At 39.4% G+C, this 17169-nt stretch overlaps 1 protein-coding gene across 3 annotated transcripts; it reads left to right on the forward strand.

Annotated features, from left to right (window-relative positions):
- Nucleotides 1–86: 86 nt before the first annotated feature.
- eya3 (EYA transcriptional coactivator and phosphatase 3) lies at nucleotides 87–16927 on the forward strand. 3 transcript variants are annotated; one of them, XM_082520364.1, is made up of 19 exons: nucleotides 87–329; nucleotides 3746–3844; nucleotides 5038–5087; nucleotides 5164–5258; nucleotides 5344–5424; nucleotides 5517–5571; nucleotides 7504–7613; nucleotides 7875–8012; nucleotides 8192–8277; nucleotides 8845–9022; nucleotides 9830–9999; nucleotides 10263–10346; nucleotides 10448–10537; nucleotides 10981–11039; nucleotides 11132–11292; nucleotides 11673–11787; nucleotides 12039–12160; nucleotides 12272–12372; nucleotides 13262–16927. In XM_082520364.1, the coding sequence occupies exons 2-19, from the start codon at nucleotides 3797–3799 to the stop codon at nucleotides 13340–13342; spliced, it is 1824 nt and encodes a 607-aa protein (XP_082376490.1). In that variant the 5' UTR covers nucleotides 87–329; nucleotides 3746–3796; the 3' UTR covers nucleotides 13343–16927. The 3 variants fall into 3 exon arrangements, with proteins under 3 accessions (XP_082376490.1, XP_082376489.1, XP_082376491.1); XM_082520363.1 differs by having other exon boundaries at nucleotides 88–329; nucleotides 3749–3844; XM_082520365.1 differs by lacking the exon at nucleotides 7875–8012 and having other exon boundaries at nucleotides 90–329; nucleotides 3749–3844.
- Nucleotides 16928–17169: the final 242 nt, after the last annotated feature.

The following is a 17169-nucleotide window of genomic DNA, read 5'->3' on the forward strand; positions in this document are numbered from 1 at the left end:
AAATCAATAAAGTCTGAACTTATTGTACCATTTTTTAACAATTTGTTTGATATAAACGAGCTTTCATGCGATAAAACAAACCCCGAGGTAAAACTGGACGCATTCAAAGCATGCTCACCTGTTCAAATAACAGCTGTTTGCATTTTGCTCTCACCTGTGTCTGTGCGATGCTCTCGTCTCACTGTGAATCAGCCCTTCGCACATGCGCAGAACAGTCCGCAACGACCACTTCCTGCAAAATAGTGCTCCCTAACAACAGACAAAGCTTCATATGGTGGTTTCAACCAAAGGCGCTTAATTAAAAGCGTTCCTCCATCGCTCCTTCAATGGTAAGACGTGTCTCGATGATTTTGTTGTGTTTCGGCTTTTTGTTTTGCAATCAGCTTTGCAGCTGAATGCAGCAGAAGTGAGATGGTTTCACACGCTGCCATTTCAGTACCTACTCCAATGGCCGCTGGTCCCGACTAATCTCTGGAACGGGAAACTTTATGCCCGGGGGAAAACAAGTACAGCTAGTGATTAATTCCCCAGTGTACAGAGTTGGGAAGACTGCAGTGCATGCAAATTGAACAGCTGATGGCAAAGTTCACCGTAATTAAGTTGCCACTAAAGAATAAGTGATAATCGACATTGTCTGCTAACGTTGGGACGCTAGCGTTCCGGTGTGGTCTAAATGCTGGTGAGTTTGTGCTTTTTACTTGGGTCTGTTTGTTTCTTTTATTAGTTTGTGCCAGTCACTTTAAATTATTTAGTCACGTCTGACTTAGTATTCTATGCGAATTAATGTTTCGTTTGTCCCCGGATAGAACTGACGAGTTGCTGTTCTCCAGGAAGTAGACCGATGTCTGGCTTCACCTTCACAGTAAACTGTTCCCGGGTGCTAAATTCAGCTAACCTAACGGTAGTCTGTTAGCATTTGGAGATGTCATGGATGGGAACTTTTCGCATGACTTGATGCAATCTGTCGTTCCAGGATTAATGCTAGAATAATATACAGGACAAACAACGATGGTAGCATGTGCACTAGAGCAAACGCATTTAATAATCACAGTCCATACACAGATTTGCAGCCTGCACACGGCAATCAATATGACATTTTTAAGGAGCGATACCAGTTATTAGTAATTATTAGTAAGGAGAGTTGTGAATTAGTAATAATAAATCCGTGTTAACCACATATTGCTTTAGTCATTTAAATGTATATATTAAAAATGTGTAGTAAGGCTTTTAAAATTTGTAGTAATGGTTTTGTCATTCTGTTATCTGTCTCTGCATATGTCGTTTTTTAATGCTTTATTACTTTTTTGTGTACTTTGTACACTTCCCTTTCGTGTTATTCTTATTCATATTCATAGAATATTCATATTAAATATGGCCTGGCCCTTCTTAAATAAAACAAACCACAGCAATTGAAAGGACGTTATCAGAAGCCTGTTTTATGAAGCAGGATTTGGGCTTATCCAGGTAACTTCAGGGTTAACCATTAGTTTTTCTGTACTAGGAAGGCAGTTTACATCTTATATTGCCATGGTAACTTGTGGTGCAAACCTAACTTGCTATGCAGCAGCATGAAATCACCACCTACTGACCAGTCAGATGTCCCGAAAATTCCTGGAAGATCGCTTGTCTGCAGCTTGCAGAAGGCGCGTGAAGCTTTTCAATAGCAACTTTGTGGTTCAGTAGTAAATGTAGATTTTTTTTTTTAAATTTTTATTGTTTTTAACTTTCCCAGTACTGTCTAGCCTTGTATATTTTAATTATTTTTATTATATTATGTTATATTACATTATACTATATTTATAGTATTGTACTTGACACAGCCCTATTCTGACATGCAATTCACTAATTTTGGCACATCCAAATTAAATTTAGCTGAATTATCAAAATGTTACTAAGAGTTTTATTGGTTGGGATTTCATTGACTTATCCAAAAATGTCTATTACGCATAGCTACACAGTACATGGAATTCAGTGGTCTTGATATCAGTATTTGAAGCAACAACTAGCCTGTAGTTGTAGCGTTTGTTCCCTGTATGTTCTGTTTGACCTGTTTTTTTTTTTAATTTTTATTTTTATTTTTATTTTTTTTATTACTATCATCATAATGTAATAAAATTATACCTTAAAAATGTTTTTCAGGTCTTTTAACTGTCAGCCAAAACATAATGGGACTACCAGATAAATATGTTGTTTGCTGACAGATTGATAGAGGTCAACAAGGCTCACTCATATATGTATTTAATGTAGCTGCTTGTAACCCAGAACATTTTTGCCATTATACACAAGGTCAGTTAAAAATGTGCAGATGGTAAATGGTAAATGGCCTGCATTTGTATAGCGCTTTTCTAGTCCATAGGACCCCAAAGCGCTTTACACTACATTCAGTCATTCACCCATTCACACATACATTCACACACTGGCGATAGCAAGCTACATTGTAGCCACAGCTGCCCTGGGGCGCACTGACAGAGGCGAGGCTGCCGGACACAGGCGCCACCGGGCCCTCTGACTGATCTATCAGATGACTCTTATCTTCACAAACAGAATCAATCAGAATCAGAATACTTTATTGATCCCTAGGGGAAAACAAATGGGCTGATGACTCTGCAAACCTGAATAATACATTTAAATTACTTTTTTTTAAAAAATCCATCAAACAATCAAATAATTATTTACTTGTTTAATCTTTTCTCTGTCAAGTGGAAGTAAAATAAGAAAGAAAGCTCTCTTTTAATTTTTTTGGTTTTCTTTATTATTTTATGTTTTGTTTTGTCTGACCAGCAAACAATAAACTGAAAGGTACTCAGTTTTTACTCTATGATTTTAAAAATTAAATCAGATCTTCCCATTTGAAAAGCTGACTCCAGGTTTTACATATAAATGACTACAATTATTATTTTCTTGTTAATTTACTGACCAATGTTGCAGCTGCATTATATAAGTATTTATATCTGTTGGTTTAAGTGGGTCTTTTTGTTTTTTGCAGAAGGCATTCATTAGACTGAGAACTCATATAATAAAGACGTTTGGTAATCCAATGATCAATTGATAATTCATTTTCTTAAATGGGAGACATGCAAAATAATTTTTTTCTCGTTTTAATTCAGTTAACTTTAAAAATGTCATTATCATATATATTTTTTAATTCACTTATCTAAATCTCGCACAAGCCTGCATGTTCTTTAATGAACCACTTCTAAGAACAACACCTACCTGACACATTGATTTGGTGTTAATTTGCAGACTGACCTATTTTCTCTGATTGCTTTTACATTATGTCAGTTGAGTAAATGCTCATCCCTCCAGCTGTGGGCAGAGGCCCGTTAAAGTGAGCAGTGGACAAAACGAGGTTAGATCTTATCCCCCCGGGGCATCTATTGATATGAGAGCGTGCACCTGAGCAGCTAATGCTCCCAGAGGGTATGTTTTCGTTGAATGTAGGTTAGTTCGCATGTAAGGTGGCACGCATCCTTAATCCTGCAGTAAAAACAGAGTGGCGAGGACGTTGGTGAGCGTCAATGCCACACGTGCCTCACCTGCGAGTCTCGTGCTGGAGATTAGAGCAGGGTGCCCCACTTCCTTCATCGCCACTGCCTTCCTACTGATCGAACCCTGATAGGGGCAGGAGAGGGATTCACTTTATGGGACAAGGGGAGGGGGGAGTCACGTATGGGGTACTATATAAGACTGTGCTCCCACCATTGACTCTGTGCCTGTTTGTCTTTGCTTCTGTGGTGGTGTGAAGCAGGGTCCCGCCAGGCTCTCCAGGTACAGAGAGTAGGCTGAGTGTGCAGACATGTCGGGCCGCTCCGCTGCAGAGATGGATGACTCGCAGGAGCTGCCGGTGAGTATGCATGGAGTCATTTGCATAGTAACTTTACTGATTTCCTGTAACTGTTGTTTTGTGTATGATAACAAAAATGTGGCTTAAGGTTCATGCAAATATTTAAGATAGCAAATATTAAATTTTCTGTTCATATTTTCTGTTTTAGCCAACGCAAAGTTGAATTTTAGGAGACAGCTTCAGTCAGTCTTTATCTTTATTTTCTGTTTTTGTGTTCATCTCTATGAGAGATGCCAAAGAAAATGTCATTATACCCAAGCATACCCACCGTTTAACAGTTTGTTTGTTTTTTAAAGGTCTTAATCACTCAAGTTCAGTCAAGTTTTCTGATAAAATGATAAGAAAGTGTATATACTTATGATATGATATGATAATTAGATTATACAGACTTTTTGCCTTATTTGTATATAGACCAATCATGATTACCTGCATGGTCACAACCAAAGGCCTGTTTTGAGGCAGGAAATACTCTCACAGTGTATCATTTTTTTTGTGGAGCATTAAAAGGCTTTTGCTCTCTTTTTATCATCTAAAAGAGAATTGATGGTTAATTGAGACAATCGATGATATGCAGATTAATCTGCTACCCGCAAAATACGTCTATTAAAGTATTACAAATCTGTTTATACACGAGAATTATTTACAGCGGTGTACAGCTGTTTTCTCTTGTCAGTGTGGTGAGCTGTTTTACTTTTTTCTATATTCAACATTCAGTTTGAGTTTTATTAACATTATTTTACCTTATATTTTACTTACATATTGGACTCCTGTATTTTTTTTAAACTATAGATTTCTATTTAATTTAGCCCTTTCCCTCTAATCTCTCTAACTGAGCAGTTTTGTTTTGTTAGTTTACCTTTATTTTATGGACTTATTCTACTTTATTTATGCTAATTTTCTGTACATTGTGTTTAATGTTTTGGCTGTAACACAGGACGATTTGAGATGCATAGATCATAATGATGTTATATTATATATTGTTTGTTTTCAGTGCAGTAAAGAACTGTTCTATTACCCAGAAGGTTGTCATTTACTATTCATGCTGATATCACATTGGCTGATAAATGTCAACCCATGCACCTTTTTTTCTTAATTAAAACTACATAAATAAATAAAACTGACTGTGTTCTGCTGCTTTGTTTAAATTGTGTGAGCTGTCTGACTTGTGTGTCTGCATTTTTGTGCATGTGCAGGCAAAGAAGGCCAAGATTGACGTAGATGGCAAACTGAAGAAAGAGTCAGGGTTGGTATCTACTTATATGGGCTCACCTATTTTAAATTACTGCTTAATTACAATAACATTTTTCCTGCTCTTTCAGTGATTTGGGGGATGATGGGAGCCCAGACGCTGTTTTAGGTTCATCAGAGCAGGAGAACTCATATTCTGCCCTGTCCACAGCCCAAATTGATCCAGGTCAGTAGAATATGTTTAAAAATCAAAGGCTCATAATGTCCAAAGATGTTGCTGTAGTTTACTGACATTTCATGTGTGGCCACAGGTGAACAGGAGCAGTCCAGTGCAGAGAGGGGAGCTGGATCTCAACCATGTGGTGACTCAATTAACTCGTACGGTCATTCTGGTATGAACAGAAACAGACTCGGCTCTAAACAGTGCACAGTGATGTTACTCTTGTAAGTGCTCTTGTAGCTAAAATAGTCTCTTTTCCTGCAGCCACCGATGCCACAGCCACATCTGAATACACCCAACAGGTTTATCAGGGAAGCAAGTGAGTATGCTGCATGGAAGTGAGACATTAAACTTTATGGATCACTTTAGATTTATAGAGGGAAAAATGCAACATTCTCACTCACATATGCAATAAGTTTTCAAACAAAGCATACTAATCAGTTTCCACTCAGTTATTAACTTGTCAGAAGATCATTGTGGGGTAAATGTATAGATCTGTTTGAGACCGTTATTATAGTTTTGTATTTTCTGATTAGGTTTTATTTTTATTTGGTTATATTTAGAAAAATCAGTACAAGTATTACAATAAAAACAGAATTTTTGGAAAGTGGTTGACTCGCAGTCTCACTGATACAAAGTCTCATCAGGCAAGTTTTGTTTTACTGAACTAAATTTTACTGAACTATTATCTAGGGATGGGTATCGTTTAGGTTTTATCCGATACCGGTGCCAAACTGGTACTTTTGAAACAGTGCCAGTGCTTAAACGGTGCTCGAACCGGTGCTTAAAGAATGGAGAACACAAACTTTGTCCAAAAACCTCTTATGTTTTTTTTTTTTTTTTTTTTCTTTTCTTTTTTTTGCAGTGTCTTTTTTTTCTGCAAAATGATAACCAAGTTAGCCTTTTCTGTTGATACAACATACCTCCTTTGGTTGGAACCGGTGCTTAAACAATGGAAAAAAACAAACTTTGTCCTAAAACCTCTCATGTTTAGCTGTTTTTTTTTTGGTAAAAAGATAACAGTGTTAGCCTTTTCTGCAGCTATAGGGCATATATGGTATCACTCTATCAAACAAGAAGACAGCCGCATGTAACTACGACGGTGTTTGCTAGTTCACCTTACGTGCATTAATTTAATAACGTGGTTAGCCTACTCAACGTAAATTACACACGAACAACATTAAGCTACTTGCGCAGAGAAGAACGGCTGCTGCTGCCATCATCATTCGTCATCATTTCTGCTACACTGGCAGGGCTAGGGGCCAGAACTCTCCTCTTCGGGTTCTTGGGGGATGTTGCTAACTCTGGGACCGATAACAGGCACCACACTTGCTGAGGTCTTGCAGCAAGCTATCAATACGGTGCATTTCTCGGCTTTAAAAAAAAAACGCTATGCGTCGCCAGAACTTACGTACCTGGGCCCGCCTACTATCCTTGGAAAGGTACAATGATTGGCTAGAATCCAAAGTGTATGACATCTCAGGGAAAAAAAAGCACTGAAATAAAGCACCGAAATGTGTTCAGCTTTTCGGTCTGGTTACTACCGTTTATGTCAGAACCGGTGCCATAATGGAACTGGATACCAGTACCCATCCCTACTGTTATCTTAGTTTGGTAAAATTATTATTTATTGTTGTCAGTTTTCCAGGTTCACCAACACCTAAATCAGTAGTTTCAGTTGTTTTAGTTAATTAAAATGTTGTTGTTTTTTTTAATCTAGTTTTATTTTTTAGTGTGGTTTTAGTTAACCACAGTAACCTTGGTGCACGATTTGTGGCATCCTGACTTTACCTGCAACGTTTGGACCTCATTTTAATTTTGTTGAGATGTTCCAAAGAAGACTTTTATTGATGGCTGCAGTTTTCTCCTTTTGTACAGCAGCTTCTACTCTCACCATGTTGCAGGCTTGTCAGACCACCAGGTTAGATTACTAATGTGCTTTTACGAATGTAAAAGTGATAAAGTAGGTGTTTGTATGTAAATGTGGTGATGAAAAATCCAACTCTTTGTGTGTGTGTGTGTGTGTGTGTGTGTGTGTGTGTGTGTGTGTGTGTGTGTGTGTGTGTGTGTGTGTGTGTGTGTGTGTGTGTGTGTGTGTGTGTGTGTGTGTGTGTTGTTTTTGTTTTTGTTTTTTTTTGTTTTTTATTACATCAAGACAAAGCCTGGCTCTTTTGTTTTGTATAATGCACCTGCTACAGGTGTACTCACTTTTGTTATAGGTAGTCATTCTCTCTCTCTCTCTCTCTTTCAGCCCAGCAGTAACGTCATACACCAGTCAGGTGGCGTTTCCTCCTCTGGCCCAGTCCACTGTGTACTCATCCTTCCCCCAAACAGGCCAGACCTACGGTCTCCCACCTTTTGGTTAGTGCCTGCTCTTTTAGGACGACCCTTTTTAAGGACAGTCTGCTCTCTAAAATCCAAGCATCACACTTCATGACTTTGCTTTTAAAGCCTCACTGTGCTTTGGCGCTGAACCAGTCTGCTTTTAAACCCTGCTTTTACACACAAACACAAATCTTGATGGGAGTACCCAGTTTACTAACTTTGCTGCATCTTCAGTGACCCACTTTCTCCCCTGCTGCCTCTTCATCTTCAGCTTCCATTGCTCTCTTTCATCTTCAGGTGCTATGTGGCCAGGCATAAAAACAGAGACAGGGCTGCCTGATGCGCCCTCTGGTGGCCAGCCTGGGTTTCTCAGTTTCAGCTCCACATATACCTCAACCCAGCCAGGCCAGCTGCACTACTCATACCCCAGCCAAGGCAAGCTGCCATCTCACTCTGTCTCACTGTCTGCAAATACCTGAAGAACACAGTAAAGGAGAACCTGCAGCGGCACAGCTCTGATTTCCTCTCTTGCCATTATAACATCATGTAGAAGAATTTTTATTTTTATATTTTAGACTTTGCATCTCTTTTAATGTGAATGTTTCTTTCTCTAGGCTCAAGCTTCACAACATCCAGTGTGTATTCCAACATCCCTTCAGCTACAGCCGCGACTACAACCGCCTCGGCGGTGGCCCATCAGGTGAGAATCAGTGATTCTCCAGTAAGATGAAGAATAAAATTATCTTTGTGTGTGTTTTTAAGAGCGGTTGGTGCACTGTGGGAGTGGAAAATTGCCTTTAAAATGACCAAAAATTAAAAGGAAAAAATTCCTTTCAAGCTATGAATGTATGCGAGCAAAGTGTTAATATGGTGCAAATCTCAAGCAAGGAATGCAGAAGTCTTGTATGTGTGTGCTCAACATGTTTATTGTGTGCTGTGGTTGGAGATTAGAATGCTAGACATAGTGATCTATAAAAGGATATTAAAAGCATTTGTAATGTGAGCAAAAGTTCAGCTCAAACTTCAGTATTTTTGTCTTTGAGTGAGGGAAGAAATCCACAGGAAGTGAATGCTTTTGGGATCAAGTTTTGATCACAGAGGGTTCATCTTACTGTCTGACACAGAACCTGAGTTTGTGTTATGTTCAGTGATATTAGAACTTCTTGAAAAGATGAGATTGTTCCCACGTATTGTTACTCAGCCCTGCGTGGAGTCCTTTCCCATCATTCTGCTGATCACGTTTGTATGTTGTTTCACTTCTCTCCAGGATTTTAGCAGCTATAACTCTCTGGGACAGAGTCAGTTCTCTCAGTACTACACTCTTCCTCCCAGCTACGTGCCTGCTGGGCTACCTAACAGTGATGACCACAGTGGCGGTGCAGGTGTTGCTGGATATTCAGCAGTGAAATCAGAGGAGGCCGCCTCAGCTGGACTGCCTCCTAGAGGTTTTTGGCTTTTCATTATCTTTTGCCTTTTACCTTTTTTCTGCTTTTGGTTTCTTTACCTTAAATAACTGTCAGCACTTTGTTCTACAGCACATGTTAAATAGCTGTGTAGCATTAACACACATTGCTGTACCTACATTTAAAGCAGGAAAAAGCACAGTAAGAATACTTAAACCAAAACGTCTCATGGTACTGTCTTTCTCTAAGTTAACTTTACATAAATAAAAACCTGAAAAATAACTAAATGAATACTGCACACACTGTTAAGGTGCTTGTGTTACTGTGTAGAAATATTTAACAAACTAGTTAAACAGTTAGGATGAAGTATAGTGTACTTTTTATTTTATTTATTTTTTATCAGTTCTCCTGTGCACCTGGCTAAAATTTCATTTTCAAGATGCAATTTGTTCTACATCCTGGAAGAACTTATAACAGAACTGTTCTGTTTTGTCTGGAGCTCTTTTTAGATATCCACTGCATCCCTGCACAGCTCGAGACATTTAAGAGATGCAGATGAGAAATTTAAGATCTAAAGTTGTTGGATCAGACATTAAACTGTCAGCTTTAGACCAGGTTACACTGAAGTGTGAAGAGAGCAGCTAATATTCTGGATCTGCACCTCAGTAAACAAGCGAAAAAGTCTGCAGCCAATTCTCCTTTTTAGTCCCATAATGTGCTGTGGAATTCAAAAAGAATTTAAGTGGAAAATCTAAATAACTAAAATGAGAATCTTCTTTCAGCTGCTCTCTTGTTTAAAGGTTGTTTTTTATGCTGGCTGCCACGCTCATGTTCTTGGTCTCGTTTTAGATGCGTCCCCACCAGAAAACCTGCCTGTTTGTGCGGCTCTTCCTACAGCTGTGGCAGTGCCCGCTGGAGCTCGAGATCAGGACGAGGTCGGCCGCAGGAACTCGGTGGGCAAAGCCAAAGGGAAGGGCAAGAAGTCTGATAACTCTCCACCTGCTGAGAGTGACCTGGAGGTAATTTATTAAACAGTACTGGATATAATTAATAGCAGTGAGTTTGTTTTGACATTTGTGAAATCCTTACAATGATAGATATATTAATTAACTATTACAGGAACTGAACCATTTCTGTGTCAAGTCCAAACCCAAGTTATGTTTATGGTTTTTTTTTTTTTTCATGCTTCTTGAAATATAATGGGAAAGTTAGAGGAGCAGGAAAATGTTCACTGTAATATGGGGTGCAGCCCAACAGGTAATCTTGTTCTTTTGTGTTTCAGCGCATTTTTTTATGGGATCTGGATGAAACCATCATTATATTCCATTCTTTGCTCACCGGCTCTTATGCTCAGAAGTTTGGCAAGGTTGGTTTTTCCAAAGATGAATCCTTTGAGCTTACAATGCAAAAATTAGACCTATTGAATTGTGTAACATGCTTATTGTGGGTCTGTTTTATTTTGTTCAGGACCCGGCGACTGTGTTGAACTTGGGCTTGCAGATGGAGGAGCTGATCTTTGAGCTGGCAGACACCCATCTTTTCTTCAATGACCTCGAGGTACAGTGACGTTTGTTTAGACTGGAGTGAATATGAGAGACGAGCAGCTTTTGCTTGTTCACAGCAGCTGGTACAAACCAGAATTCCAGATTTAATAAAATTTTTTACAAACTCACTGAGTTGTATGTCAGATGGAAGAAGGCAGATAGACAATAGGCTGACTGTGAAAAACCGGTTGAACTGCATTAAACAAACAAATGCGGCTCTGTTTCCTGACATGAGCACTTCTAAACTTACAACCAATCAAAAAGCATCTTATTATACATGTGAATAATAATCAGGTAACTGGTGAGTGTTTTTTCTGGTTCCACCTCCTTCCGTTTTAACAGGTTGAAGGTGTTCAAAAAGCCCCACAATTACTTGTCATACATGTTTTAGTTTCATATTTAATTGGTCCCTAACAAAACTAGGAAAAGAATCCCTCTACTTGTGTTTTCTTCCAGGAGTGTGATCAAGTCCATGTTGAGGATGTGGCGTCTGATGACAATGGACAGGACCTGAGGTGTGTTACACGCTGCCCCGCTAACTAACCCAGACACTACAAAATGCTTTGTGTCGTTCTGAGTAATCACAGGTAGTTTGTCTTTGCTTCAGCAACTACAACTTCATGGCGGATGGATTTAACGGCCCCAGCGGTGGAGCTGCATCAGGAACCACCACAGGAGTTCAGGGAGGGGTGGAGTGGATGCGTAAACTGGCCTTTCGCTACCGCCGGCTAAAAGAGATCTACAATACTTACAAAGGAAATGTCGGGGGTGAGTTTGCAAAGCACCGTCCTGTGAAGGCTTAAGTGACAGCAGCTCAGATGAAGGAAAAATACGTTCTCACATTAAAACACCAGACTTTTCTTCCCAGCTTCCAGAAACCAGCAGTGACTGGAGCTTAAGCTCTTTGTTTTCCTGCTCTTGTTACACAAATAAATGTTTTAGTACAGCAGCCAAAAACAAACAGCAAACTGTTAAGGAGGTGAGCTGCACTCAGACTTTGGAGTTTGAGCCACAGTAGGTGGATCATTGTAAGCATTTTGTAAAAAGCGTGCATTTCAGTGTTGCTCCTAACGGAGTTTAGAGCTTGCAGTGAAGAGGCTCAAAGGCTAAGCTTAGATGTCTGCTTCAGGTTTTTTTTGGTGTTCCAGGCCTGTTGAATCCCATGAAGAGGGAGCTGCTGTTGAGGCTTCAGTCCGAGATCGAGAATGTTACAGACTCCTGGCTCAGCACTGCGCTCAAGTCTCTGCTGCTCATCCAGTCCAGGTTTGAGCACCTCAGGTTATTGTTTTAGCTCGTAGGTAGTATGTCGTAGATTAGTTACTCCTTGTTAAAATATTTTATTTGCATCTTTGAGATTCACCCTTAACCCTGAGTTATTGTAGGGTCTTTATCTTACAATTCAAACTGCCTTGTGGCAACTGTTGTTGTGATTTGGTGCTGTATAAATCAAATCAAGTACAGTTGAATTGGATGACGATGTTATAAATCTGTGTGTGTGTGACACCCACCAACAGGGGGAAGTGTATGAACGTGTTGGTCACCACGACTCAGCTGGTTCCAGCTCTGGCCAAAGTGCTGCTCTACGGCCTGGGAGACGTCTTCCCCATCGAAAACATCTACAGTGCCACAAAAATAGGTACATATGCAACCCGATTACTCTGTGTCAAATTAAAAGAAAAAAAAAGATCTGTTTATATCTTTATGTGATTCTTTATTTTCCTTTTCCCTGCGGTTTCCTGTCATGTAGGAAAAGAGAGCTGCTTTGAGAGGATCGTCTCTCGCTTTGGGAAAAAAGTGACTTATGTGGTGATCGGTGACGGCCGAGATGAGGAATTTGCAGCAAAACAGGTAAAACTCCATTTTTGCCTTTTTTTTTTTTTCTTAAACTATTTCATTTCAAATTGGATGATCTGCAGCATTTTATGATTTTTGACCCATTTTAATGGAACAATTCGATTGTGTTTTTGTGTGGACAGGCAGAATTTCAGATTTTTAGGAAAAAAGATGCAGGTACACGTTCCACATGGTTTTTGTTGTCTTTTTTCTTCCTGATCACGAGATCATGTACCAGGAAAAAGAAACAAGGCATGGTTTACTAGGAGAATCTGATCCTGGATGACATTGACTTGAACAGTTATTTACAGTCTGGCATGAAAGAAGATGGTTTATAACCAATAAACAAAAAAGATAAATGAGCCATTGTTCCACCTGCTGAAGTTACTGTTTAGACTGACTTGAATCTCCAGAGCAGATTCATCCTAGATCCTCTCTGAGAAAGTACCTGAATGGTACAAAGTTAACCTGTCAGGAAAAAACATATAAGATGAGAAGGACAGGGGAAGCTGGTTGACAACGAGTGAACTTTCAAAATAAGAGCCAGGAAGTTGTTTTCTCTTCCATGTATTTTTAGGAAGTGATTATAAATCCAGGGATTCTCTTGCATGAAAACTGTCTGCAGTAAAGTGGATTTAAGAGATGTTTAATTAGTCAAGCATTAAATATTCCTTTGCATGTTTGCACAATCTGTTGGAGCGGTCTGGCTTAAAAGTTTAGTGACACCCCCCCCCCCCCCCCCCCCTTCCCCCGGAACCCTGATTTTTCTACAATTAAACTAAATAAAGTTGCCATATGTAGACGGGAGACCCTCACATGGACAAAACACTTTGTCAGGCTGTGCTCTTTACAATTACACACTCTGCTTTCTTGTGCCTAATTTTTTGTCTCCTTCCCTCTGCAGCACAACATGCCTTTCTGGCGGATCTCCAGTCACGGCGACCTCGTGTCCCTTCACCAAGCGCTGGAACTGGACTTCTTGTAACGAGGATGCTGTTGAATGTTGTGCACTCAAAGGGAAAAATGTTGTCGTCGTACTGGTGACTTGTGGAGTGAAACTGTGTGTGTGGAAAAATTCTCCACAAGCCCAACAATCCACACTCACCTGTTAGAAATCTGCTCTCGCTGTCTGACGACTTGCAACTGGCTGTGTGTTGGTGAACGCTTTGAGGCGGACTTTGGGTCGGAGCCGCCTGCGAGAAACAAACTGGACGCGTCAGTCATCAGAAGTAAGGTTCCTCTCGCCCAGCACCCCCTCCTCTACGGCAGCTAAGCTCACTGCGGCTGAAACTGGCACTGATTTGGACACGGAAGGGATGACTTCTATTATCCAGCTTCTTCACGGTTTTTGGCTTTCATTTTCACATAAACATCCAAAAGTCCTGCAGCGAACACCATCCCTCAACTCTCACTGAGTTTAAACGGCTAAGGAGACGTTGTTTGTTGGTGGCTTTGTCTGTGGAGGTTGTCATAGCGTTTTATTTTGAAAAATCTCTTTCTAGGGTGACTTGAAAGCATCATTTTGCCTTTATGTTTTTCATTATGTTCCTGACAGTCATCAAGTATCAATTAATCCCACTTTTATGTGTTGCCTCTCATGTAGCCAGACCGTTATTAAACAAAAGGTACTCAGTGATGGAGGGCAGCAGGGGCCATTAATCTCTGACTGTCACGACAAGACCAAACCACACCATCAGTCAGCACCATCAGTTCTGACCTCTCCACTGTGTGTGATCCGTGGTCACCGAGCATGTGCTAAGGATAAGAGATGCAAACTGCAGGAAGTGGTAATAAGTGTGGGAAAACATGCACAGAGCATCATCAGTTTCATGGATGACTGGGCAGAAGGATCGCAATTTTATTATTATTATTTTTCCCCCATTGTGTGGTTTTCAGACTCGTGGCTTCATTTGATGTTTTATAAGGCAAGAAAACAAATATGTGACTTAACAGAATACTGCAAAAATAAGTAATAAAAGTTTAATAAATGATAAAGAATAAATAATATAATAGCCTCCAATTACACTCCAGGGCTGGACTACATACGTAGAACTACATCCACGTGAGACTTAAATATCTGACGTTGGTGTAGTTATCCTTTTTCCTCTTGTGGCTGTAAAGAGGTTCTCTAATTGAAGCTGAAGTTTTGTCATGACTGGTGATGTTTTGAATATATTTGGACTTGAAAACATTTTTTCCACCCTATGCCAATGATAATCAACACTCTTTGTGTCCTTTGGGCTCCTCAGAGCGCAGTCCCAAGTGTCCTTGAATTCCCAGAAGAGAGGTGGAGTGACAAATCTGTAACCAGAACGAAACCGTGATTCAAAGGTCCGCACTGTCATATTCATTTCACTGTGATATGGATCTGTTGATGCCTGGTTAAAGTGTGCTGGTTTGGTCTTTCCAAAATTGTTCTAGTACAAGTGAACACCCGATTAATGGGAGTTTATTTTTTGGTCATAAGCTAATCACAAAGTAGAAGTCTTCTTTTCAATTTCCTCCTATTTAAAGAAAAGCTGAGCCCATCTGTGGTTTTAGAGAAATGTTACACAGCTGAAGATCATGTAGCGTTTTTATTTCTTCGATGACCCAAGTAACCCAAGTATGTGTTCAGAGTGTTTGAGTAGGAAAATATGAGCATCCATGGCTGGATTACTGAGACGACCCAGCAGGGACACATGAGACTAAACCAGACGCTTTCATACATGTGCCGTAGCCCTGAAATGTTTTTGACGTTTCCTTGTCTGATTCGGTCCATTGGGGTCAATAACCTGCGCCTCTCTAAAACAAATACACGAGAACAGAGGAGCTTTGTTTGCTCTGCTTTCTGCACGCAAACTTCAACCGAACATATTCCCACAAATGAGAACACGTCTGAAGCAGATTACTTCCTGGTGTGCAGGGAGGACATAGTCCAGGGTTCATGTGTAAACTCGATGGCTGAGTTTCTCACACATGGATTAATCAAAGTCCTCGATCATGAAAAGTTTCAGAGATCATCACAGTGAGTTATTCTTATAATCTGGGAAACTTGCTGACTTTCAGATGAAAGCATAAAATATTCTGGAGTGTTGTTTTTCTTTCATCGTCTTTGTTGTTTGTTGATTTTCTTTCTTTCTGTTTATTTTCTTTCCTTTCATAAAAGTATTTTTTCATTGTTTTTCAAAGTACCAGAAAATTTGCAGCTGAATATTTTTGGCTTTTTGAGGCTCTGTTGGTCTTATTGGAGTCGTAGATATGATGTGCATCAAATTACTAATTAGGAAGATGATTAATAATTAGATGCAGTCTTAATTTTGTCTGTGAATGTCAGAAAGTGGTACAGAAGGCAGTCTAAGACCCAGATATTATTATAATAAAGGGGGAAAAAAAGAAGTAAACGAGACATGGCTTTACACACCTCCTCAGTTACTTTGAGTTATCGTCACTCAGCCTCACAACAACCCAAAGTCTTTCTAAATCATATAGGAGGGAATCAAAAATAAAGGATGACAGTGCAATAAACTTCTACTTTGCTCATTAACTGTATTTCGAGGGGTTTGTTTTGTTATGTAGACGGCGAGGAGCGCAGAGGGATGGACCTTCCCCAGTCTGAATGAGATTAAGACTGAACAATAACTGAGCCTGAAGAAGATTTTCACACACATGCAGCTTGACCGTTAAGAATGTGTATTTGTGTGTCGTTTTGTTTGTGTCCCGTGTGCATATTTATATTGTGCCTTTAACCATCATCTGTCTGCTTGATCTCAAAGGGAAATATCTTTTTATGTCTGATACACGTATCTCTGCATTGTTATTATCCAAAGTGTTATTTTACTTTATTTTTATCTCAATACTTTTTAAGTACTGTCGAGATTTTCTTTTGTTACTGAGTTTGACTTTTTTGACTTGATTGTTCTGTCTGCACTGCAACTGAAAGGTCTGGTAGAAAACTCCACATGCACTGCGGCTCAGTGTTTAAAGAAATTTAAAGTCCAGCGTTCAGATGTTTTCCTCCTTTTGACGAGGAGAATTTTTTTTTTTTTTTCTTTTGCTGTGAAACATTTAGCATCGCTTAGACAATCACAATCCCCGATGTTTGGTGTTTTTGTTTTTTATGGCAGGTCCGAAGGTGAAAGCAGCTGTAACAAAGCGTGCTCGTTCTGTCGTTCAGTTACTACCTTAGTGAATCTAAGGGAGAACGAGCAGTCCTCAAACAGAAAACTGAGACCTTTGCATCTGTTCAGCTTATTGAATGTTTATTTCTTTACTTTGTCTGCATGTCACGCCTGTTTTGAAGTATATTATCGTGGCCGTACATAATGACCATGAAATGTTTAAGGGACTATAATCTTAGATTTTCTTTTTTTTATGCCAAATATTGCTGTTTATTTTATATATATTTCATCTCATTTTCAGACATGTGAGGCTGTTTGCAGTCACATAGAGAGCCTGAAACTCAACACTATCATAATAATCAATGCTAATTATTTAATGACAGTAATCACTATTTCCTCCCAACAGCCCTGTAAGGTTTTCCTGTGTAAGACAATATAATGTAAATACATTTTAAAGGTTTCAGACTCAAGTTTGTGTGTTTTATTTTATTCAAAATGGGGGAAAATTAAAAAGAAATATCTGCAGATATAGACTGGAAGATTGTAGATTATAGTAGTAGAAATAACATATTTAGATTAAATATAACCTTAAAGTTAGATTCCGGTGTAGTCGGCTTTCTAATGAGAATGGGAAGTAGTCTTTTTGGTTTCTCTATTACAAGATTAATATAGCTGTACCAGCCATTGCTCACTTGTGTCCACACAGGCCCAA

The sequence above is a fragment of the Aulonocara stuartgranti genome (genome assembly GCF_965226115.1).
Source record: "Aulonocara stuartgranti genome assembly, chromosome: 22".
NCBI lineage: Eukaryota > Metazoa > Chordata > Actinopteri > Cichliformes > Cichlidae > Aulonocara > Aulonocara stuartgranti.

Excerpts from the sequence above, each read along its gene's own strand:
- eya3 (XM_082520364.1), top strand. The coding sequence starts at position 3,797 with ATGTCGGGCCGCTCCGCTGCAGAGATGGATGACTCGCAGGAGCTGCCG. Across the intron at positions 5,572-7,503 it reads CAGGTTTATCAGGGAAGCAA|CCCAGCAGTAACGTCATACA; the intron begins GTGAGTATGCTG and ends TCTCTCTTTCAG. Across the intron at positions 8,013-8,191 it reads CTACTCATACCCCAGCCAAG|GCTCAAGCTTCACAACATCC; the intron begins GCAAGCTGCCAT and ends TTCTTTCTCTAG.